This window comes from Ipomoea triloba, chromosome 1 (genome assembly GCF_003576645.1).
Source record: "Ipomoea triloba cultivar NCNSP0323 chromosome 1, ASM357664v1".
Lineage (NCBI taxonomy): Eukaryota > Viridiplantae > Streptophyta > Magnoliopsida > Solanales > Convolvulaceae > Ipomoea > Ipomoea triloba.
The window spans coordinates 30186033-30209994 of record NC_044916.1 but is presented as its reverse complement, the minus strand read 5'-3'; the positions used below and the strand labels follow the sequence as shown (position 1 = coordinate 30209994).

The window sequence follows — 23962 nt, the reverse complement described above, 5'->3', positions numbered from 1 at the left end:
AAATATTTCAGTCTACCTAAACTACGCTGCGTCAACAGATGAAGAGAAATGATTTCTTCATTAAAGGATGAAGAGAATTGGTGTTTTGATTTTCCTACCATGCCTAATGGAATGAATGAATGATGGATAGAATATGTATTCTTTATAGTTTTTTTCTCCACTATCAAAATGAATGATAATGATTAAAACTAATTTCCTTTTCCACATGATGCCAAATATAAAATTGTTTTCCACTACCTTTTACCTATCCTTTTAAGTTTTAACACTCACTGCTGGAAATATCGCTATTCGGAAAACAGGAGTTATTGGACGGTAAATGGGTTTCCGACCAACTTTCCGGCCAAAATGAGGATCCGGAAAAACGAACATCGGTAATTCCGTCCAACATTTCAAATGTTGGACGGAAATTTCGACCAACGGGTCAAAGTTGGACGGAAATTCCGAATGGTAACCCACCACTTTTTAGAATGGGAATTTCCGTCCAATTTTGACCCGTTGGACGGAAAGTTTGGATGGTAACCCACCATTTTTAGAATAGAAATTTCCGTCCAATTTTAACCCGTTGGACCAACCAACCTGTTGGACAAAAATTGTGACAAAGAAAATTTACATTTATATAAATTATTTTTATTATTCTGATCTTGCTATAATTTTGTTTTACCTGTTGTCAATGCATTCTATATCATCAGCAAAGTAATGTACACACTATCGAAATTCAAAATGAAAATATTTAAATATCAAAATCATTTACAACAAAAAAAATAGTATCGTGTACATAAATATTTATGTACTATTACCATACACACCCAAAAAAAGCTATAAAAATATGAAATACTTAATTTTCATCATATGAAGGAGCTTGTGTTTCATCGTTTGGTGAGCTGGAGTTGTTCAGAGTCCTACGGTCTTTTGGAATCGTGCTTGGTGGAACATCTGATGGCTCATAAGCCAGTTGAGAAGTACGCTCGGTCGCCGCTTCAATAGTATGCTCACTCTCCCTTGAAGCTGAGGCAGTACATCTATATTACAGTGAGACATCTATATTAAATGCAGTTTAAAAAGAAATCTAATTTAAAGACTAAGATTTTTGTGGCAATATAATAATTTTTTTTCCATACATGTGTATCAAAAATTTATTCTAAAATTACAATCTCAGGTAATTCTAAAATCAAAGAAACAATAGGGCAACTAACCATCAAAATTTGACAGTTCAACACTCCATCAGTATTGGGGAATTGCATTTCTTAACAATTTGCTAAGTAAAAGTTGAAGGAATAATAAGCAACTAAAACACATGACTAGGTTAACAACTTAACTACCAAGAATTGATGTATGTTTTTGCAATTAAATTATTGCATGAAAACAGAAGGGATCCTGGGAGAATAAGAGGCAGCTCCTAGCAAAAGAATACCTTACATTCAACTAAATATATAATATGCTAGTTTCCTAAACAGCTAGCAAGTTTTGTATAATAAGATTTCATGAGCAAAAAATCATCACACATTTTGAATTAGCAAAGGAGGATACATATATAGCACTTTACCTGTATCTGCACTATGTAATCATGTATTGCAGCACATGGCAGCTCTGCCATTGACAATAACAAATCCGCATCCAAGGCATAAGATATAAACTACTTGGCAAAAATAATAGAACAATAGACAAAATCTATTAGAATAATGAACGATTTAAACAGTCAAACAAAATACATCAATGTAAACTAATGAATTAATTTATAAATTAATAATAGAATAAAATTTGAAATCAAAACAATCAAACACTCAAACAGTCTAGAACCATAGTATACTTAGATGCTTATACCAGCAGGTATTATATGAATTCCATTTTTGTTAGAATACTTAATCCATAAACTTTCCAACTCTAAAGAATAACTATTAACTACATTATGAAAATAATTGGCCTTTGTTCCCCCTCTACAAAGCAAATAAACAACAAAAATGACATCTCCAGGAATGAATGATAATTATGACATTCTGAGATAGATGCAGATTAGCAAAAGGATAAAAATTCAACTTACAGGCATGGAAAATATCAACTCTGTCCCTGGAGCTGAGATATCCTTCTACAGTTCTGCAACACAACAAATGCTCCCTGTCCGCCCGTCGACTGCTGTTCCCACTTCCCCGTCTGCAACACAACAAATGTTCAAAAATAAAACACAAAATTAGGGCAAAACTAGGGCAGCAACTAACAACAATTGAATTAGGGCAAAAGCAAAATGAGGAAAATTAAGAAAAATAGGGCATAAGCAAAATTAGGAAAATTAAGGCAAACAAAAAAATTAGGAACTCGGTTCACGGTAACGACTACAAATCAGGAAAATAGGGCGGTACGCGGTAACGACTACAGATTCGCAGAGCTTGGGGCGCAGACGCGCAGGCAGGAGACGGCGAAACGCTCAGATGCAGTTGGGGATTGTGATACAAAGCTAGAGTAGCAAGGTGGAGTGACTAAGAGTGTAAGATGGTCGGGTCGGACATTCACATGAGAAGCGAAATGCTTACGCGGGAGAGAAGGCCTTACCGCCCAAATGGAGATATTTTGATTGTTTTCACGCAATAAGCGCCTTAAGTAGCACCAAATATTTTAAGTATTCTTAGATTGTTTTCACGCAATAAGCGCCTTAAGTAGCACCAAATATTTTAAGTATTCTTATTTCTTACCGTCCAAATTCTAATATTTATTTAAATATATTTTAAGTATTCTTATTTCTTACTGCCCAAATTCTAATATTTATTTAAATAGTTATATGACTAAAATTCAACATTTAATTTTCCCTTAATTGCTAAGTCAAAATTTTACGCAGACCTAGTATAAAAATATAAATATTTCAAAATTACAAAAATTATATATATATATAATCACAATAAAGGAACTTATATAATAATAACATTGCAAGTGTAGTATGTTCATATATACAAACAAACACAAACACAAATTAAAAGCTATAATTATGACTTAATACCTAATATACCTAAAAATAAAAATTGTCCTGGTTGGATTGTGACTTTTGTGTGATTTTGTATTAGTGTTGCCTGTTTATATTATTGCTTGGTTTGTTAAATTGTATGAAAATTTTAAAATTTAAAAACAAATGTCTACTAATGTTCAATAAACATATACTAATTGATACTGCTAAACATAAGTAATTGATACTGCTAAGTGCAAAACTGTTTCTTAAATAAACATACTAATAATGTTAAACTGCTAAAAAAATGCTAAGGTGTTTGGATAGTGGCTGATCAACCACTTATTAGCTGTTTTGATCAATTTTAGCTGTTTGACCAAGTCAAACAGCTAAAATTAGTGTTTGGTAAACCAGTTTATTGATATAGCTTATTGATGCAATCAGCTGAAAATAAAAAAAGCCAGTGATACCAGCGTTTACAACATAGCTGATCACACTCAATGGTAAATGATAATTTTACCCTTCACTCATCTTCTCCTCTTCTCTCCTTATCCTTCTCCTTTCCCACTCACAGGCCACCATGAACATACAAAAAAACTCAAAAATTAAAAGTAAAATAATTACAATGAAAAAGACTATCAATCCATCACAAAATCATCTTCAACCTCAAAACCCAGATCATACAAGTTATATTTTTTAGTTCACAAATTAAAAATAAAAAGAAAATACCTACTATGAAAAAAAATAAGCAGAGTAATCTTCATCCATGGTGCCATTAGATTCTTGCTGTTTTCTTGCCTATTGTTCTTCGCTTCTAGTTCTCCCTTCTTCTTCTTCTTCTTGCTTCTCGCGATCTCTGCATCTGATTTAGGGGAGAGGAACTCTGCTTTGATTTAGGGNCCTTCACTCATCTTCTCCTCTTCTCTCCTTATCCTTCTCCTTTCCCACTCACAGGCCACCATGAACATACAAAAAAACTCAAAAATTAAAAGTAAAATAATTACAATGAAAAAGACTATCAATCCATCACAAAATCATCTTCAACCTCAAAACCCAGATCATACAAGTTATATTTTTTAGTTCACAAATTAAAAATAAAAAGAAAATACCTACTATGAAAAAAAATAAGCAGAGTAATCTTCATCCATGGTGCCATTAGATTCTTGCTGTTTTCTTGCCTATTGTTCTTCGCTTCTAGTTCTCCCTTCTTCTTCTTCTTCTTGCTTCTCGCGATCTCTGCATCTGATTTAGGGGAGAGGAACTCTGCTTTGATTTAGGGAATTAAGTGAGAGGAAATGGGTAGGGCTTGCAAATGGGCTGTGGCCTGTGGGTTTGGGTAAATAATAATAATAATAATAACAATAATAATAAAATAACAGAGTGAGAGTACTGGTTGTGGTGGGACTGGTGGCCTGTGAGGTTTAGCGATTTAGGGAATTATAATAATAATAATAATAATAATAATAATAATAATAATAATAATAAATTGTAAATGTAATTAAAGCATTATATTTAATAATAATAATAGTAATAAATTACATATTTTGTTATATTTTTTTGAAGGGATATTTTATTATAGTTAAAACTTAAAATAACACAATACACTCATACCCTTAAATGTCATTTTACATGCTTGTAAATGTAATTAAAGCATTATATTTAATAATAATAATAGTAATAAATTACATATTTTGTTATTTTTTTTGAAGGGATATTTTATTATAGTTAAAACTTAAAATAACACAATACACTCATACCCTTAAATGTCATTTTACATGCAATAAGCTAATGGTAAACAACTAATTTACTAAACACTTTTTTATAACCAGCTAATACAATCAGTTGGTCAAACTAGCTAAGACAATCAGCTATTAACTATCAGTTAATTCGATCAGCTACCAGCTACCAGCTATCAGTTATTTGCCAAACACCCCCTAAGTATGTTGATTTATTAAACATACTGTTTGCTAAATATATCGAGTCTCTTTGTTAAAAATATTTATTAAAGATTTTATTAAATATTTTTAAACATATTGTTTGTTAAATATTTATCGTAAACATATTTTTTTTTTGAAAGGAAGAAATTAATTTATTAAATCTCGAGCAAGAATGTCACCAAGGAACTGAGGGGGAGTATCAAACCACTCCCCGCAACCTGACACCAAAATGGTCTCCCGTGCAAGAGCATGGGCTGCACAGTTCACAGATCGCCTAACAAACCCGAACTGGACATCATTTATCAAAGATGCCAATTCTTTAACATCGTCTACAAGTAAACCAAAAGCAGAATGAAAGGAAATACAAGATAAAGCATTAAATAAAAGCTGAGAGTCCGTTTCTATGTCCACACCTCCCATTCCCGTATCCTTGAGCCAGCTTAGCGCCTCCCGCATACACATAGCTTCCGCCTCCCTCACAGCATACAAACCTTCGACTTGCATATTCTTTGCCGCTAGGAAACCCCCATCATCATCCCGGAGCACCCACCCTAGTCCCATAACATTATGATTATGGTCCAGAGCCGCATCAGTGTTCATCTTAAGCCTTCCCCGTAGTGGTTTCGTCCACTTATCATCACGGCCTCTCGCGTTCTACACTATAGGAACTTCATTCGCCGCCCTCCAATTAGACAGAAACGAAAGCACACGCTGCAACATCAGATTATTGTCAACCGGGGTTGCATTCCAGTAATTTTCATTTCTACCGCACCACAACCCCCAGCATGCCATAACAAATTTATCCAACAAATCACCTTGTAATAGCTTAATGCATTCAAAGAACCAAACAGTGATATCCATATTCAATACCTGACCAATCATCACTCCTAAGGTGAACCACAGCTTACGAGTTTCTGGACATTCCACAAACAGATGATAGGCACTCTCTTCCACAACCCTACACATATGACACATCAAATGGCAATCAACATGTCTAGCTATTAAAGCGTCACGAGTTGGGAGATAAGACGAAGCTAATTGTCAGCAAAATGTTTTAACCTTAGGAGGGACATGCATAGACCATATCCTAGACCAAGGCCGTTCATCTTGAACCAGAGTTGTGAGTTGGCGGTAACAAGACTTGACCGTGTACTCTCCCTTGTGGTCCCAATGCCAAGACCACGTATCCTTGGGTTTACGCCTACTGATGGGAATTTTTAGAATGAGGTTAGCATCACGTGGATCAAAAATATCATGCATACATTCCACATCCCAACACGTACCTTGGGAGTTCATCAATGACGCCACAGGAGCAGTTGATATAGACTCATGCAGGATCGTTTGTACAAACGGTATAGAGTCGTCGGGTAACCATGCATCCCTGCCTATTAACGTGTCTCGCCCATCACCAATGCACCGCCTACACCATGTACTGAGAATTTCCTGGACTGCAAGCATCCCTCTCCAGATAAAGGAAGGATTACTACCCTCATTTGCATCAAAGAAAGAGGTGTTTGGGTAGTACCGGGCCTTATACACCCGGGCAACCAACAACATAGGGTATTTTATCACTCTCCACGCCTGTTTTCCCAGCATAGACAGGTTCATCTCATGCAACATTCAAAAGCCCAAACCGCCTTTTGATTTCGGTACGCACAACCCCTTCCACGTTCTCCACCGAATTCCCTTCCCACCTCCAACCATGCCTGTCCACCAGTACTCATTCATAATAGTCTCAATTTCCTTACATAACCCTACAGGCAACTGGAAAACCATCATCGCGTAAGCCGGCATTGCCTGAAGTACGTTCTTCAGTAGTACTTCACGCCCCGCTCGTGACAAAAATCTGGCATTCCAATTCCTTATCCGTGCAAGTATGCGGGTCTTAAGAAACCCTAGAATCTCCTTCTTTCTTCGACCCACTAGAGAAGGCAGGCCTAAATATTTCCCAGAAGTATCACCCTTCACCACGCCCAGGGTACCAACCACATTTTCTCTAACAGGAGTTGAGACATTCGAACTGATTGTAAACATATTAATAATTATACATTTATATTGCTATTTTTTTTAATACATGTATTGGTTGTTAAAATTTCACTAAATTGTCAATGCAAAAGGGGGTTTCTCCACTTCGTCTTGATTTTGTGTTAATGATAATAAATGTTGCTAATGCATAACCGAAATAAGTTTGCCCAGTAATTGGGTGGGTAGTTTTTAGTGTCTTGAAATATTTTTATTTCTTGGTGTGTAGTTAGCTTGGAATAGAAATGTGTAAAACTTAAATAGTGTTGCAAAGTGATAAGCTTGTTACATGAAATTTAAATTATTTGTAATGGGGCGCTATCCTTGCTCTTTCCATTAATTATCGGCCTGTCTTTGTAACTTCATCTAAGAAACATATAAGATGATCCATCCAGATATCTAGCTTTCTTTGTTAGTGTATTGCATGCTGCTGAAAGTTATGGCTAATATGTGGTGCAATCAAGTAATACACAAATAAATAATGAATATAGAAAATTGTAACATTTGTCATATATCACGTCAATATTTTGGTAAGAACATTTGTGGTTACCTCTCAGTAAGTAATGATATAAATGATACTTAGATCACATTTTCCAGGTGCATATCCATCACCCCTAAATTATAATTTTTTCCCCAAAAATCATGCTGCACAGAGGTATTTTATTTCATATATTTGGTTAATTTGTAGTTTGTAGTGTTTTCTTAGAATAATTAACTGTTAGTTTATTCAATTTATGAAGCATACATCTTAATAATGTTAATTAGAAAAGTGAAATCTTTTAGACATATTCATCCTTAATTTTTCTACTTGTGCTACAAAATAGAAAGGAAAATTTGCAATTAAAAGAGATATAAAAAGTTGTAAACTTGAAGATATAAAACAATAAAGTTTATATCTTACAGCTTTTGAAGCAGTATAGAACCTACAGCCAACACAATTGATGCAACTGGAAAAAGTCCTCAGCGAATACTGGTCAACCTGAAAGTGTTGAGGAGGTAATTATTGCAACTTAAAACCATTGTAACCTAATAATTTGATTGTTAACTCTTTCATTAATTTAGTTATTGAATATGTTGCTAAGTGTAAGTTACTAACTTGCATACTGATTTTATAGAAACATTTGCAATTAAAAGAGATATAAAAAGTTGTAAACATGAAGATACAAACCAATAAAGATTAAAACTTACAGCTTCGGAATCAATATATAATCTACCGCCAGCACAATCAATATGCAACTTGAGAAACTCCTCACCATATACTGGTCAACCTGAAAGTTTTGAGGAGGTGATTAGTGCAAATAAAAAACATTGTAACTTTTTTTTTTTTTTGAGAACAAAAACATTGTAACTTAATAAGCCAATTGTTATTTTTTTTCATTATTTTAGTTATTGAAGAATTAAGTTACTAACTTGCATACTAATTTTATAGGTTCTATTTGATTATTTGTTGACATTGATTACTTGATACATTGATTTACATTAAAAAAAATATTTAACAGCAGAATTGCAGTGCTCTAAAATCAAAATTAGTTTGATATATTAATGGTAATTAGAAAATGTACCGTTATTGTTCTTTATTTGTTTTTATCTATGCCATGGGATAAAAAGGAACATTTACCGTTAAAAGAGATATACAAATTTTTACTAACTTCTAACAAAATGCAGAAAACAATGATTTCAACTTACAGTTTCAGAGGCAGCATAGAGCTTGGAGCTATCAGTAGTGATGATACTGGAAAAAGGTTGTTGGTATATAGTCGTGTGTTTGAATGTCTTGAAAATGTAATTAAGCATCCCATAGCTGGATTCAATACTTTGAACGACTGAGCAGACATGAATCTTATTTCCTGGACATTGAAAAACTAAAAAGGTGTCTTGATAAACGTGACTGTAGGGGTGTAAACGAGCCGAGTCGAGCTCGAACTTAGGGTGGCTTGAGCTCGAGCTCGAGCTCGAGCTCGAGTTCGATCGAGCTCGCTAATTTTCGAGCTGCTCGAATTCGGCTCGAGTAGCTCGATTGTTCGAGCTCGAGCTTGAATTTGAGCTCGAGATCAAGGCCAAACTCGAGTTCAAGTTTGATTTTGAGCTCAAATTTAACCTATTTAATTTTAAATTCATGTTTCAATTAAAAATAAACTATAATTTTATATGTATATATTATATATATTTATATTTTATATATATATATATATATATATATATATATATATATATATATATATATATATATATGGCTCGCGAGCGGCTCGATGAGCCACGAGTCTAAGACATTAGAGCTCAAGCTCGGCTCGATTATTAAACGAGCCGCTTGAGCTCGGCTCGAGCTCGAATTTGACCGAGCTCGAGCCGAGCTTTGACCGCGAGCCGCTCGGCTCATTTACACCCCCTAAACATGAGGTGCCATATGTCATAAGAATCAAATTATTCAAATAAAGAAATGTTTTTTTTGGCACAAATGGAAAAGTTAGCTTGAAAATCGCAAAGTGGCACATTATTTTATTTTTCCTGCCAAAAGTAAAGAGAGAGAATATTTTGGCCACATTAATAATGTCAGACGCACTCGTGTGGAGTAGTGAGAACTAAGAAGCACTCGTGTGGAGTAATATGGCAAATTCGCAATTTGTTTAAAACGTGAGGTCAAATGATAAAAAAAAATAAAGCTAAATGTTTAATGAAAAAATTCAGCCATAAGATTTAAGATCAATGGACAGTATTGGTGTCATTTTTGAATTTTGAGGGGTAATTTGCAAGTCCCAAATATAAGTATGTAGATAAAGCAAGATATTTTCAATTAGTAAACCGTTAATCTTTTATCATTTCACATTAATATTTAAAGACCTTAAATAAATAATTGGACTTTCCTAATTAACCACAATTACTAATAATCTATATCTATCTATATAGCCAAAGACCTTGTGGTCTAGTCGCACCCGGTGTCCTAGTTTACACTCCCACATGGATGATGGGAGTGGGTTCGAGTCAATAATAATGTGTAATTATATATTTATTTTTCATAATTAATTAATTGAACAGATTAAAGAATTCAATTTTGTTCCAATATTAGATTAAAATCAGTAAATACTAAGGAGTACTTTCATAATTTTTATTTCATTTTTTACTATTTACTATTGTAAGTCACCGTAGCTGTTGTTTACACCATTATTGAAAATTTATATAATGTTTAAAAGGCAATGCTATATTGTAAATAGAAATGAGTTGATTTATGCCATAATATTTACTTATTTGTACAAAAAAAACAATATTAAAATAAAGACAAATTGTAAATCCTTAATATAATAAAAATAATCGGATAATAACATGTGATTATTATTAATAAAGGCAAATTGCAATGAAAGGAAAGTGATGCCAATTGCAATGATTTAATAAAGGCAAATTGCATACAATAGAAGAGAAATTGCATACTAACATACATTATAAAAAAGGCAATAATTCTTAATCGGTGAGAAAATGTAAATTTATATAATTTAAAATAATAACAGGAGTGATTATTATTATTTATAATTTTTAGTCCGTGCATCGCATGGAGCAAATACTAGTGTATAAATATATAAAAGAGTAAATATCAATCAAGGTCCTTAGCGTTTGGTGGTTTCACCATCTTTAGTCCAAAACTTTCAAATCGACCATATGTGATCCTCCGAGTTTCAAAATGTTACTAATCATGGTCCTTCGAGTTTTAAAATGTTATCAATTATGGTCCAACCATTAATTTGCTCAGTCAACATCGTGTAAATGAAGGGGCAAAAATGTCATTTCATGTTATTCTTCCATTTTTAAGTGAAAATATAACATTTGGATATAACAAATGCATCTGTTTTTTCAAATAAATGATACCATAGGCCATAGCTGCTGTGAAGGAATTAACCGTTCAAGCTTCTATGTTGTAATTTCTACTCGTACTATTATCTGCAAGATTGGCCCCGGATCCCTGATCGTGCATCCTCATCATAATTCCGTTGGCGATGGAGAGTCTAATCATGGAACGTTCGACCTTCGCTCTCGATTGTGACCCCGACATACCTCTAGCCCAACGCCTCAAATCGAACCAGTCGGTCTAGTTTCAGCTAACACCTCAGTATGATCAATACAAATAATATTTGCCCATCCATCCCGAGTCAAACCTTAAGTCCTCTATAGATCATTCTAGCTCGGCTCCTAGGTAGGACTTTACCTTACAATGTTGGGCAAGCTCACCACATTGTCACTTGACTGTGGCACCGGTACTTGTTTTACATCAGCCCCAGTTTACCCTGCTCACAATTGTCTCGGTTCTCTTGGGAATACCTCCCACATTGGGCCGTTGACAACCACAAGTCAACAAGATCAAAGTTAGTCATCCGATCAAACTACGTACTCAAAGAGTCCAAGCTCGACTATGTCCGGGTGCAATGAATTACAACAAGCATGATTCCCTATCGTCGGTTCAACATCGACTAGGACTACGTCTTTAGGCATGGAATCATGACGAACAATCTTCCAAGGATCCCCAAGAGGCTGTGGAATACAACAATGTATCACACCGAAGGCATCGGTGACACCATCGCGGGCAAAAATCGTTGCCACCGACCACCGACCCGATTTAGAAAATAAATCCTAAGATTATGTAATGTTCTTAATGTAATGCACTTTATGTAAATGAGGTTAGTTGTTATTGTATTTTATTGTAATGTAATTAGGTCGGGACACCTATCACGGACACCCAGGTACCATAGAAGTCAATCCTAACAATGGTGAATGAGCAATGACCTTCCCTGATCTCTTGATCAAAGAATAAATCCGAACAGTTCCTGCACTTTATAAGTAGGAGGTAGATTTTCAGTTTATAATGTCTGTGTCAATTGTCCAGTGGTGGGTGCAGTTTTTTTTTTTTTTCCTCTCTCTCTCTTTACGGTCAAATGGAACGTGAATACAAAATAAATAATTACTTCAGCTCATTCTATTATCTTCATACTGTATTGGACCCACTTGAATTGTCAATACTCAAAATTTACCCAAACTTTCACTGCCTATTCTCCAACCAAGTTTAATTTGGGCATAAATCAGGCAATGACTGGGCATCTCTCGTGCGAATTGCGACTCATTTCTATTTCAAAAAATCTCTTTTGACATAAAAAGATTTATTTTTACCTTCTTTCTATATTTGAGTCATCGGTTCCTTAGTAATGTTATTTTTGTATATTTTGTTATTGTTTACTACTTTACTGTGGTCTCATACTAATCCAGATACGTCTAGTGTATCTTGTATATCTTTCACTTAATTCTAAATTTCTAATACACTTATCTTTAATAATCAAGTTTTTTTAATTGTTTATACAGAAATTATACAGGGACTGAATATTAATTTGATTTAGTATGCGATTTTTAGAAAATAGAATTTCCCAGTTTGGTAAATTGGTAATAACACCTTCTAACCAAGCCTACCAATACCCCTGTAAAGCTCCACTTGTACAACATATGCGCACTGATGTGGCTGAAGAGCATGTTTTAAGTGAGATGTGATTATAAAAAAAGAAAATGTAGAAAAAAAAAAAGAAAAAAAGAAAAGCAAAACAAAGCTGGAAACCCCCCAAAAAAAGTCATTAACGCACCTGCAGGATCATGGGTGCTATGTTGCGCTTTAGGCGAGATGGGCGCAAAAACCTGTTTTCCTTTGTGGGTCCCACACACCTTATAAAAATCAATGTTTTGCCGGGAGAGTTTTATATTTCTCTCTCTTCACCATCTCTCCTCCGCATAAGCCTTACTTTCTAAAAAATCACACCAAAAACTTGTATTTCCATGGCCTAAAGCAACTGAATTGAACATATAATAGAAGAAGCTAAGGATGCAAGCTGTGTAACGGTGAAGAAGGAAAGATTAGTTGTTACCCAGCTCTTTAGGTAGCTGCTGCCTCACATTTTTCCCACACACCGCATACTGAGCTGAAGCTGCCGCCACCCATTCGCTCTGCAAACTCCGCAAAAACTTGTCGTGCACAAATATCCCACGTTTTCGCCATTTCTCTAATCGACATGGGTTCAGAAAGTTGACGGAGAGACATGTTGAACCTTAGCTTCACTTCCCTGTATCCATTTCTCACTTCTTCAGTGCTGTCACAGTTTGATTTCAAGTCAGGAAATTGCTAAATAAGAGGTTTGAAATATATATATGTCCCTGAAATTGCTTTCCTTACCTAAAGAGGTCAGGTGACTTGTCCAACACTATAGGTGATGCTTTAGGATAGTTGCCCAGGACGAGCAGCTGCAGAACTAGCATCTCTGGGAACTGAAAATAATGGACAAAGGTGAATCATAAACAAAAATCTATGCTGCTATATATATGGGTAATAAATTGGTTATAAAAGATAGCTGATGATATACCATTATTCCAGATGAAGTGCATCGTTGAAGTGTATTCTCACAGAAACCCATAGGAGAGTATGAACACCTAATGATGATATTTTCTTCGGCTCCGAGTCTGTGAACATTGTCTTCACTGCTATCAACAACCATCTCTACTCGCGTTTCAACAAGCTTTTGATTTGTTTCTTTGATTTCTTCTAATACTCTACTTTTGAGCTGCCAAGAGATGGAGGAGTACAGCACAAATATGAATTAAATAGCTTGCAAAATAATGTGCATATGTAACTAAGGTGTGATTACATTAATAAAAGGAACTCTACATATTCCACTAAAAGTTTCTATAACTCATAGTAGTATTAATGGCATGTGATCACCAATGGCATACCTCAGCATTTGGGCATTTGATAATAGAAGTTGCTTTGGCCACAATTTCTGGTGACATGTTGTTTGCCCAATCCATACCATCACTTCCCTGAAGTGATCTAGAAAAAGCAGTTGAATCAGTGGCATTTATATTGCGCTTCATCTTATCATCCATCATAGTTCCATGTCGACGTAGCTTAGCTTTCCGGAGAAAACATCTAACATCATCCATCAGATCATCACCAATTGAACCTCTGTAGTCTGGGTAGCACAATGTTCCAGCTCTCATGTCAATCATATTGACAACATTACCAATGTCACATACAGATGCACAAAATGATTCTTTTGATATTGATCCTATCTGCATAAAGATTCAACATTACACAGGAAAAGAACATAATACAAGTACACAACAATATAACAAAAGCTTATAACTATATTAATGTAATTATGTAAATTTCCAAAGATGCACATGTAAACAAATTCATGGATGCAATGATTTTCAGCATATCCAAGCAGAATAAGCAATACAAACCGCATCTAGCAATCTTTCAAAGGCTCTTTTAGGCTGCTGATTGCCTTCTGAGTGAATGCTCTTCATGACTAAGGGCATGTTATGCGCTCCAACTGTATTGATTGACTGGGAATCCAATTTGTCTGGCTCAGACTGTATCTTGGGGGCCTTTATGCCTCCTGCAAATAATGATAGTCCTAAACTTGAAGAAACCTTCTGGGGACTCTCAGACATAGAGGAGGGGGTTAAGGGTGTTAAAGGTGACAGAGCAATGGATGGAGATATTGCAGATAGTGGAAAAGATTGCTGAGAATTTTGAGGAGATGCAGGCTGAAGTTGGCTTGAATTTGACTGTGAAATTTGACATAAATGTTCAGTGTGTTTACTGATTTGGTTATTATGCTGAAGCATTTGCGTATTAGATCTCACCATGTGTTTTACCTTGGATTCATTCACCTCGTTAGATTTCTGTGTCAATTTCTTTTGCTCAGTCACTATCTGACCCTCAAGTTGCATTACTTTCTGTAATTGTGTCAATGGAGAGCCAAGGGCACTAGCAATATTCGTAAACAAGGGAATTGCCTGCCACATAGGTTGCTTCGTTTTCTGTGATAGTGTCAATGCAGAAGCAAAGGGATTTACAGTATTTGCAGGCGGGGAAGTTGCATGATCACGATTGGATAGAGTGCTGTCCAGATTTGCCACTGACCCTGGCAATCTTAAAGGTCTCTGTTCCTGTTCACTTTGAGAACTAGATTGAGACGACGATGCAGATATGTTTGCATTTTGTTGCCAGCTTATTATATATTGGTGCATAGGCCGCTTTGAACTTCTTGATAAAGTCTCTGCAGCTTCACAGCCTTTAATAGAAACCTCCCCAGAAGAATTGAGAAGGCTTGCTTTTGGGTGGGAAAGCTCTAGCTGTGATGATGATTGAGGAGTGCCGCCGGATAATCCTAACGTTGACTGATTGAACTGGAAGTCACCATTTCCTGTTTGATGCATTATTGGAGGTGTTCTAGGTACCTGAAGTTGCTGCAGATGCTTCTGCAATGTAGCAGAATTCTTCATTCTTACTTCATCAAGGTAATTTGTTATAAGGTTCATGTATTGGCAAACTTTCTCCTTTGAATGTTGAATAAAATCCACTTTAGACATTTGAAGGAACTTGATCATTTTCTCCACAAACACTCTGGTGTTTTCATATTTCACAGAAAGCTCAGCATTTGGTGGCTGCATGAAACAATTATATAATTGAGTTAGTGCAGACTAGATTGTGAAGAGAAAAACTGAGAACTTGATAAAATGGCAAGTTAGATACTACCTCAAGACACGATTCTTTTGCTTTCTTATACAGTTTAATAACTTCAACCCAGTATATCTCCTTCATTACTTGAAGCTGAAAATTAATATTATCAATAATATAGTAGTAATTCAATGTAACAAAATTAAAGTTAATATGCAATGCACCAACATAAAGCCCCACAAGAATCCACCTCAAACTAAAAACTTGTTATATATTCTGCCAAGAATGGAGGACCAAACAACCTGATAATTCGTACTCGTATTATTTTTCAGTGTCTACATAACCGGGGAAAAACAAAAGGATTCAAATTCATTCCTTGATTCCCAATTTATTACTTAAAGTTAGGACCTGTTGATGATCATCCATTAATCTTCCTAAGAAAAAGATGCCCCAAATTACATTCACGAAAGTTTTTTGTTTGATTAGAAATATGGAAGGAAATGACAGAATAGATGATACCAATTGGGGGAAGATAAACATAAACCCCAGGATAACTTAGACAACTTCAAGGGTCCCAAGAACATTTCTAAGTCAACTAGGAAAGAATGCTTCAAAGAATAGCAGATGGAAATACCTGTTGGTAGGCATGGTCACTCCATTCAGTAGAATTTGTCAGTTTGTTTTGAGGAGTGGAACTTGTGGATCCTGATGAGTGTAATGTTTTGTTAGGGGCTGATGAATTATTTATTCGAGCTAAGGGGGTGTCCTTATAACTTTTTCCAATTTAAAAATACCAAAGGCTGAATGCTACCTGATGAGCCTCTTGCCAGTTTGCCTTGTGAATTTCCTATTGGCTTCTGAGAAAAACCAGCCATGGAACTCTGAGAATTAAGGAGAGAAGATGTTTGCATTATTTGGTTTGAACCTTGTGGTGATGAATCAGTTTGACTCTGAAAACTCCTTAGATGCAGAAAGTCCTTCTGAATTGTCGTTGGATAAGAGTGCCAAGGGATATCCAATGGATAAGGATGAGCTTGCGAGCTTGAAAAATGTGACTGAAATCCATTTGTATGCTGAGGCTGTGATCGGGAAGAAATCATGTCATGTTGAAATGCTTGGAGATGCTGCCACTTTCCAGCAATATTGTTGTGTGTATCTTGGAGGCCTTTTTGCAGCACTGATGTATTATTACCTACCCAATCCCTGTGCCATTGCTCTTCAAGTGTAGTAGACAAAGAATGCTGGGAATATTGCTCTTTATTTAGTTGTATCTGACTGCAATTTTGAGCACTTGATTGCATTACAGAGGATTGATTATTGGGTTGTTGTGAGACCTGCCTCAGGAGATGCTGCAGTTGGTTTGGTTGGGGCATCAGTGATTCTGAAACCTGACTGCCATATGACATTAAACTAGTCTTCAAATGTATGCTGCTTTCAACTATATTATAAGGATCATGCGATCTTGAAGGTTTACTCTGCAGGTGGGAAATATGAACTGGGGCCTCACTTGTTCTTGCCTGTTGTGGATCTATGGCACAAGATACATTAGATGCAAATAGCCATTAAATAAGTTAATTACAAGATATCATACCATTTATTTTAAATCCAATTCAATTAGTATAATTCAAGGAGGTCTGATATAGCATTAAAAATATTTGTTGCCCTAGACAATGAAGGCATGTTATCACATGAGCAATAGTAGAAACAGGTATCCTTATAAGTTAAGAATATGATTAAGTTAAAAGGAAGCTATATCTCAGTGTAGTTGAGAATCATAGAAATATTACATATAAATCATTATCAACAAGAGTATAAGGAGCCCTCTAAAGCAGAGTACTAATTGGTAAGATAAACATTTTTCTCATGCATTTCTAAAGTGATTTCTAGCAAAAATGACCCAGAAAGAAAATTGAAAACCAATAAGAAAAAGGAGGTGAATTACAAGATAGACAAATAAAAATGCATTTTCAATCTGCTTGCCAGATCTTCTTATGGAATAAATCAAAATATACACAGATCCTACCAGCACTAACACAACAACATATTGTTACCTGAATTGCAGTTCATGGGCTTTGAGTTCCAAGGTAAACCAGGAACAAAACCTGTCTGAGAACAAAAGGACATCAGCTACTTAAAAATCAGCTCTAATTCCATATTAAAGAAGTAATTCCAGTATCCAAGTTAATAACACTATTGAGTTCCAAGGTATACCTTGGTTTCAGCATGGCTAGAAGACTTGTCCATTGAACACCCAGCTACATTCAGTGGGCACACATAATCAGCATCCAATCCAAAAAACTTTGTCCTTCCCTCAGTTCTGTACCATTGAATTGTCTCAACAATTATTTGTAACTATAATGTAATTTTTCATGTTCAACAACTGGACATACTCCCAAAATAGTTTACCTCTAAGAAACCAAAAATTAAATCCGAAGGACAAACAATAAGATCTCCAGCTTTATTCATATATATATATCACAGTTGGATAAGCAATGATGTTTACATTCTTCTTAAATCCTCAACATATTATTAATCAAGCTTCCATTTCAGCAGCCACATTAATTAAAGTACATAAGCATAAACACTTTTATAACACATAATGGACCTGCATTTAACAGAAACATGCAACAAATTAAAGCATCATTCCAAGTTCCAAGTATAGTAACCATAGTTCATGTACAGATTTCACAAATATCAAACACCAGAACGTTTTGTTTTCTCAAGCAGTTTATAAACTAACATTCGATTCCAAATGAACATTAAAATCTAAAATAGAATTTACAGAAACAGATTGAAGAATTACCCTGCATTCCCATATACTTGATTACAGTTGGGGGTGAAGAACTCTTGTATCCAGGAATCTACGTCTGTGTTCTGTTCTATTTCAGCCACTTGTTTACATTTCACGTCCATAGCACGAAGCCGATCTGCAGGAAACAACAGTTCGAATTTGGAAAGGCTTAATAAACAATCACCAAGCGTGAACATGAAAAACGAAAAATGTCCTTATTCATCATGTTGCTAAAAGCGAAAGTAATCAATTCCTGCATCACTATCAGAAACAATTCCCACCTTAAACCCTAATGCACTCTGCTTCTGTATTCTCTATTCTGCAACTGAGACAGTGTTAATGGCGGGGGGGCGGAGTAGAGGTAATTAAAATGCGTGTTGGCGTTGATAACGGAGAAAAGCGGAAACAGAGCAGGAGTAACGTGAGGCAGTTAAGAGAAAAACAGAAAGAAATGATGAGAGATTGCAATGGCAGGGAGTGAGCTTGGGAGAAGACAGCCCCGCGGGACGTTATGTCTTTCCATGCGTTATATTTGAGTTTGATGCTCTGAGATTGAATTCATCATTACTGGCAAACTTTTGCTTAATTATGAACCAACCTCTCTCTTCTTTTGTATTCTCACATTTTGCCCCCTTTTAATTTTTTTAGTACTACTGACTCTGTTACAATGTAGTATCTGTTCATAGCTACTTTCTCAACCTACTGAAGCACAACCAGTCAACAGTTCCCTCCACTGAGGCTCGAACCCACTCCCATTATCCAGGTGAGAGTGTTAATCGGGACACTGGGCCCTCCTTTTAATAAAAGGGTAAAACAAATTCCATTCAACTATGCAACACTGTTAAACATCTCGGGTTCTATTATCTTCCAGAGTAATTTTCTATTAGATCGTAATTCCCATACAAATTCATTCTGTGGACCAAACGTGCTGTTAGAGAAATTATGGTTCAAGTTTAGACATACTCAAAATTACTTAAATTAAGGCTGCGCTATAAACACAGGAAAGTAAATACCACTTCTCAAGATGAAAAGTGTGTCATTATTGTTTGTCCCAATGCAAAAGCAACGAAAAGGAATTACATTTGATATGGCACACGTTTGTACAAGTGTGCAGGCAATCTAGGAGTAGCAACAGCTTGCAATGGGTTATGCATATAGGTGACCATTCCAGGGCTCTCTGTCATGTCAATATCCTCAGCCTTCACTCCTGGAGGGGGCGTCCATGTATAATGGTGCATCAAATGCCCCAGCATTGATGTCACCATGTTGATGGCCAGCTGTGTGCCGGGGCATATGCGCCTCCCCGCGCCAAAGGGCAGGAGCCGATAGTCGTGCCCCTTCATGTCCACATCCTCCTCCACGAACCGTTCAGGTCGGAATTCCAGAGGCTCCTTCCACACGCCCGGATCGCGAGCTACGGCCCACACGTTGACGTGCACGATGGAGTTTTTGGGGATGTCGTAGCCTCCGATCTTGACGGTGGTGCTGGCCTTGTGGGGGAGCATTAGGGGAGTTGGAGGGTGGAGCCTGAGTGCCTCCTTGGCTACACATTGAAGGTATGGAAGCTGAGAGAAATCAGACTCTGTTATTATCCTATCTGAGCCAATTACTCTGTCTAGCTCTTCTTGTGCCTTGTGTTGCACCCTCGGGTTCTTAACAAGTTCTGCCATTGCCCATTCTGCTGATATAGTAGTGGTGTCCATTCCTGCTGTGATCATGTCCTGTGCAGGAACACGAACTATGAAGTTAATACCAATAAAATTATCAAAGACCAGGAATATACATACTTACCCAAAGAAGACCAATAACAGTGTCATCTGTAAGGTCATACTGGTTTTGAAGAGTGAGCAAGGCATCCACAAAGTGTTGCTTGGTATCACCGGTTTTGTTGCGAGCAGCAGTGTGCTCCTCCATGATCCTCCTGGTGAGTCTGTCTCTGCGAGAAGCTTGGCTCTCAAGAGCTTCATTGTCAACCTTGAATGCCCAACGGAGCCATGGAACATATTCTCCCATTGGGAGCTTCGCCCCAATCTTTATCCCATTGGATACAATGCCCTTGAACTCCTGCCCTTGTTCATCAATCTCCCCCTCACTATTCATAAACCTCTTCCCAAATGTCAACCTGGTTATGTTGTTGAATGCCACTGACCCCAAGTACTTCCTCATCAACAAGCTTTTACCACTATTACCTGCCATGTTAGAAATAGAAACGCACCAGTACTAGTTAAGTTGTTTGGTTGGACTAAATTATTCAATCAGACTCTGTGCCTAATATAAAACTGGATTGATCATACCTGGTTTAGTACAGTCTCTGAAGATGTTCTCAACCATGGCACTCACTTCATCTTCTCTGATGGGTCTAAGAGAGTCGAGGCGCTTAGGAGTGAAGAGTTCGAGATTGCAGAGCTTTCTGACCTTGACATAGTGGGCCCCATAATCGGCCCAGATCAAATCCATGCCGTTCCGGCTGAGGTTAGAGGCGGATCTAGTCCGGAAGCGGTGGGCCAAGTGGTGGTCGTTGTCCTTGAGCACTTCCTTGGCCAGCGCCGCCGTGGAGACCACCACATTGAGCTGTGACCCGAAGAAGACGGAGAATATGGGGCCGTATTCTTGGGCCCACTCCGCGAAGTGCCGGAACCTGAGGGGCTTTATGTGGTAGAGGTTGCCGACGATCGGCAACGTCCGGGGCCCCGGCGGGAGGTTGAAGCGTAGTTTGTAGTAGAGTTTGTATGCGAGGAAGAGGAGAGCGATTGATACGGGTAGTAAAGCTAGAGCCATCGGAGACGGTGGCGCTGGCCTGGCGGCAATGGGAAGGTGGTTGTTCTGAGCTTAGAGCATCTTGTAGAATGGTATGAAGGTGCATTTATATATATATATATTGACGACATGGTAAGGAGGAAGGTGGTTGTTGTGATATGCTTCTTTTGTCCACTTGTTTCATTGCTTCATACTGGAAAAATTCTTTTATTGAGTAAAAGATATATTCAGTTTTTTTTTCCTTTTCTTTTTGTAATGCATTGTGTCTCAGGCCTCAGTTTAGACTAGACTAATTCCTAAACTCTTGTCCAAGAATCATTAAAAGAGGTAAATTATGAATATATAGCTATTTAGTCAACTCATGATTCTGCTTTTATTTTCGTTAAAAAATAATTATATTAATGATTTTAAGAGTTATTTTTTGGATGACTAGAAAATTTGTAATTATTATTTGAATTTTGAAATCTGGTTTAGAATGTGCTGTCAAGAATTAAATTTGTCATCAACTCGATCACATTTTTGAAAATTTAAGAGAAAATTTAGATTTTTTTCTTCATACAAGGTTGAATCCCCACACCCAAAAGCCTCATGTCTCGGTCAAATAGAGCATTTAGGAGGATGTAAATCATAGTAACTCAACAGAACACAGAGGCTAGACATTTACTTACTGCATTGCAGGAAAGTCATGGTCCCATCCCCAACTTTAAGATGTTGATCCCACACGGCCGCTAATGAGTTTTGAGATTTAAAAAAAAAAAAAAAAAAAAAAAAGGTAATGTTGGTGTACGCAGCCCTTGTTGTATGCGTTGGGAGTGATCGCCAATTAGTGACACCTTCATTTTTGTTTATTATTATTATTAGGGAAAATTGCACTTTTCGTCCCCAAGTTATAGGGAAATTGTAGAATTCGTCCCTAAGTTCTTGTTATACTCACTTTTCGTCCCTAAGTTATCATTGGTGTTGCACTTTTCGTCCCTGAGTTATATTAATTGCAAATTTCATCCCTAAGTAGTTATAATTGAGGAGTTTGTTTTGGAATTGAATTAATTGATAAACATTACATGGAGAGAATTAATATAGGCAACCTATACAATAGGCTATGAAATAGGAAATTGACTTTAACTAACAGGACTAATTCTAACACCTCTAATACACCCCCTCAAGCACATGGTTGGAGAGAAACAACATTGAGCTTGGACCGGAGAGCAGCAAACCGTGTAGAGGGAAGAGGCTTGGTGAAGATGTCAGCCAGTTGATCTTTAGTCGACACGAAGTTAACCTGGAAGTCCCTAGAGGCAATCTTGTCCCTGACGAAGTGGTAGTCAATCTCCACATGTTTAGTGCGAGCATGGAATACTGGATTAGCGCACATGTATGTTGTGCCGAGGTTGTCACACCATAGTGTAGCGGGTCGACCAGAGTGCAGCCCCAATTCTTGTAGCAACGACACGACCCATGTGACCTCAGCGGAGACATCAGCTAATCCCTTGTACTCAGCCTCGGTTGAGGAGCGGACGACGGTGCGTTGCTTGCGGGAAACCCAAGAGATCAAGTTAGATCCAATAAACACTGCATACCCACTAGTAGACTTGCGATCTGTCGGACACCCAGCCCAGTCGGAGTCGGAAAAAGCATGAATATCCGTCGATGGCGACGGTGCGATCCGGAGCCCGTAGTCTAGAGTGCCTTTAACATACCGAAGAACCCGCTTCAGGAGACCCCAATGCTCAACAGTGGGAGTATGCATAAACTGGCACAGACGATTAACGGCATAAGAGAGATCCGGGCGAGTGATAGTCAAGTATTGTAGTGCCCCAGCCAACCGCATGTACTGGGTCGGATTATCGAATTCCTCGTCTGCGGGAGTTACTGCTTGAGTGACTGATTCCGGTGTTGCTAGTGGCTTGCAATCAGTCATACTTGCCCGAACTAATAAATCACTCATATAACGCCGTTGCGACAGAACCAGGCCACCGTCAACCGGAAGCGTCTCGATACCCAGAAAGAAACTCGGAGTTCCAAGATCCCTAATCTTGAACACCGTTGATAGCCGCAGAAGTAGAGAGTCAACTAGAGCCGAGTCATCTCCCATCATGATGATGTCGTCCACGTAAACCAACAAAAAAACTTTAGAGGTGCCACTAGAATAGTAAAACAGAGAGACATCAGTTTTTGAAGCGGAGAACCCGGTGGAGATGAGAAAATCATGCAGTCGCTTGAACCACGCCTTAGGAGCCTGTTTCAACCCATACAAGGAGCGTTGAAGGTGGCAACATGATCCGACGATACCAAATTGAGGAGTTTGTTTTGGAATTGAATTAATTGATAAACATTACATGGAGAGAATTAATATAGGCAACCTATACAATAGGCTATGAAATAGGAAATTGACTTTAACTAACAGGACTAATTCTAATACCTCTAATAGTTATTACGTTGTACTTTTCGTCCCTAACATAAGTGTGCAAACTTGGGTAAATTTTTTATTAAAAATAGTTAACCGAAATACTTCGGTAAACTTCACTAAAATAATTGGTGTTGAACCGAAAAAGTTCAATTAAAGATTTTTTAATCTAAAATTTATTGAAGTTTGCACACTTAAGTTAGGGACGAAAAGTGCAACGTAATGATAACTTAAGGACGAAATTTGCAAATAATATAACTCAGGGACGAAAAGTGCAACACCAATAATAACTTAGAGACGAAAAGTGAGTATGACAAGAACTTAGGGACAAATTCTACAATTATCCTATAACTTAGGGACGAAAAGTGCAATTGTCCCTTATTATTATTTGCCTTTTTTATTTGGACAAGAAAACCTTGAGAACTGTTGGCGAGTTTTGGGATTAAGAGCAGTTTTTGGGTTAGGTAGGGATTAGGGAATGGATCAATGGAGATTGAGAAGGTGAGTGTCACGTGTCAATACATGTGACTATTAATACTACACTACTATATTTCTGCATTCCACGAAGATCCTTTCTTTTTTTCCTTTGAAATTGAAGCGTGCCCGGTTTCAGACCATAGTTTCCAGTTTTCCACAT

The 23962-nt window shown here is 37.0% G+C and overlaps 3 protein-coding genes across 3 annotated transcripts; all 3 read right to left on the bottom strand.

Moving 5' to 3' along the window:
* Nucleotides 1-11250: 11250 nt before the first annotated feature.
* On the bottom strand, nucleotides 11251-16248 carry LOC116012248 (mediator of RNA polymerase II transcription subunit 15a-like). The gene is made up of 11 exons (XM_031251750.1): nucleotides 16168-16248; nucleotides 15452-15526; nucleotides 14569-15360; nucleotides 14149-14478; nucleotides 13636-13974; nucleotides 13269-13466; nucleotides 13082-13173; nucleotides 12827-12998; nucleotides 12322-12379; nucleotides 11617-11696; nucleotides 11251-11403 (listed from the first exon to the last, which is right to left on the bottom strand). The coding sequence occupies exons 1-11, from the start codon at nucleotides 16246-16248 to the stop codon at nucleotides 11251-11253; spliced, it is 2370 nt and encodes a 789-aa protein (XP_031107610.1).
* A 2883-nt stretch (nucleotides 16249-19131) lies between these two features.
* Nucleotides 19132-20993, bottom strand: LOC115996353 (cytochrome P450 98A3-like). Its single transcript, XM_031235564.1, has 3 exons — nucleotides 20459-20993; nucleotides 19956-20353; nucleotides 19132-19885 (listed from the first exon to the last, which is right to left on the bottom strand). Exons 1-3 carry the CDS (start codon nucleotides 20940-20942, stop codon nucleotides 19241-19243), a joined length of 1527 nt encoding a protein of 508 aa, XP_031091424.1. The 5' UTR covers nucleotides 20943-20993; the 3' UTR covers nucleotides 19132-19240.
* Nucleotides 20994-22080: 1087 nt separating this feature from the next.
* Nucleotides 22081-23962, bottom strand: LOC116012238 (uncharacterized mitochondrial protein AtMg00810-like). The gene is made up of 2 exons (XM_031251741.1): nucleotides 23864-23962; nucleotides 22081-23157 (listed from the first exon to the last, which is right to left on the bottom strand). The coding sequence occupies exons 1-2, from the start codon at nucleotides 23960-23962 to the stop codon at nucleotides 22081-22083; spliced, it is 1176 nt and encodes a 391-aa protein (XP_031107601.1).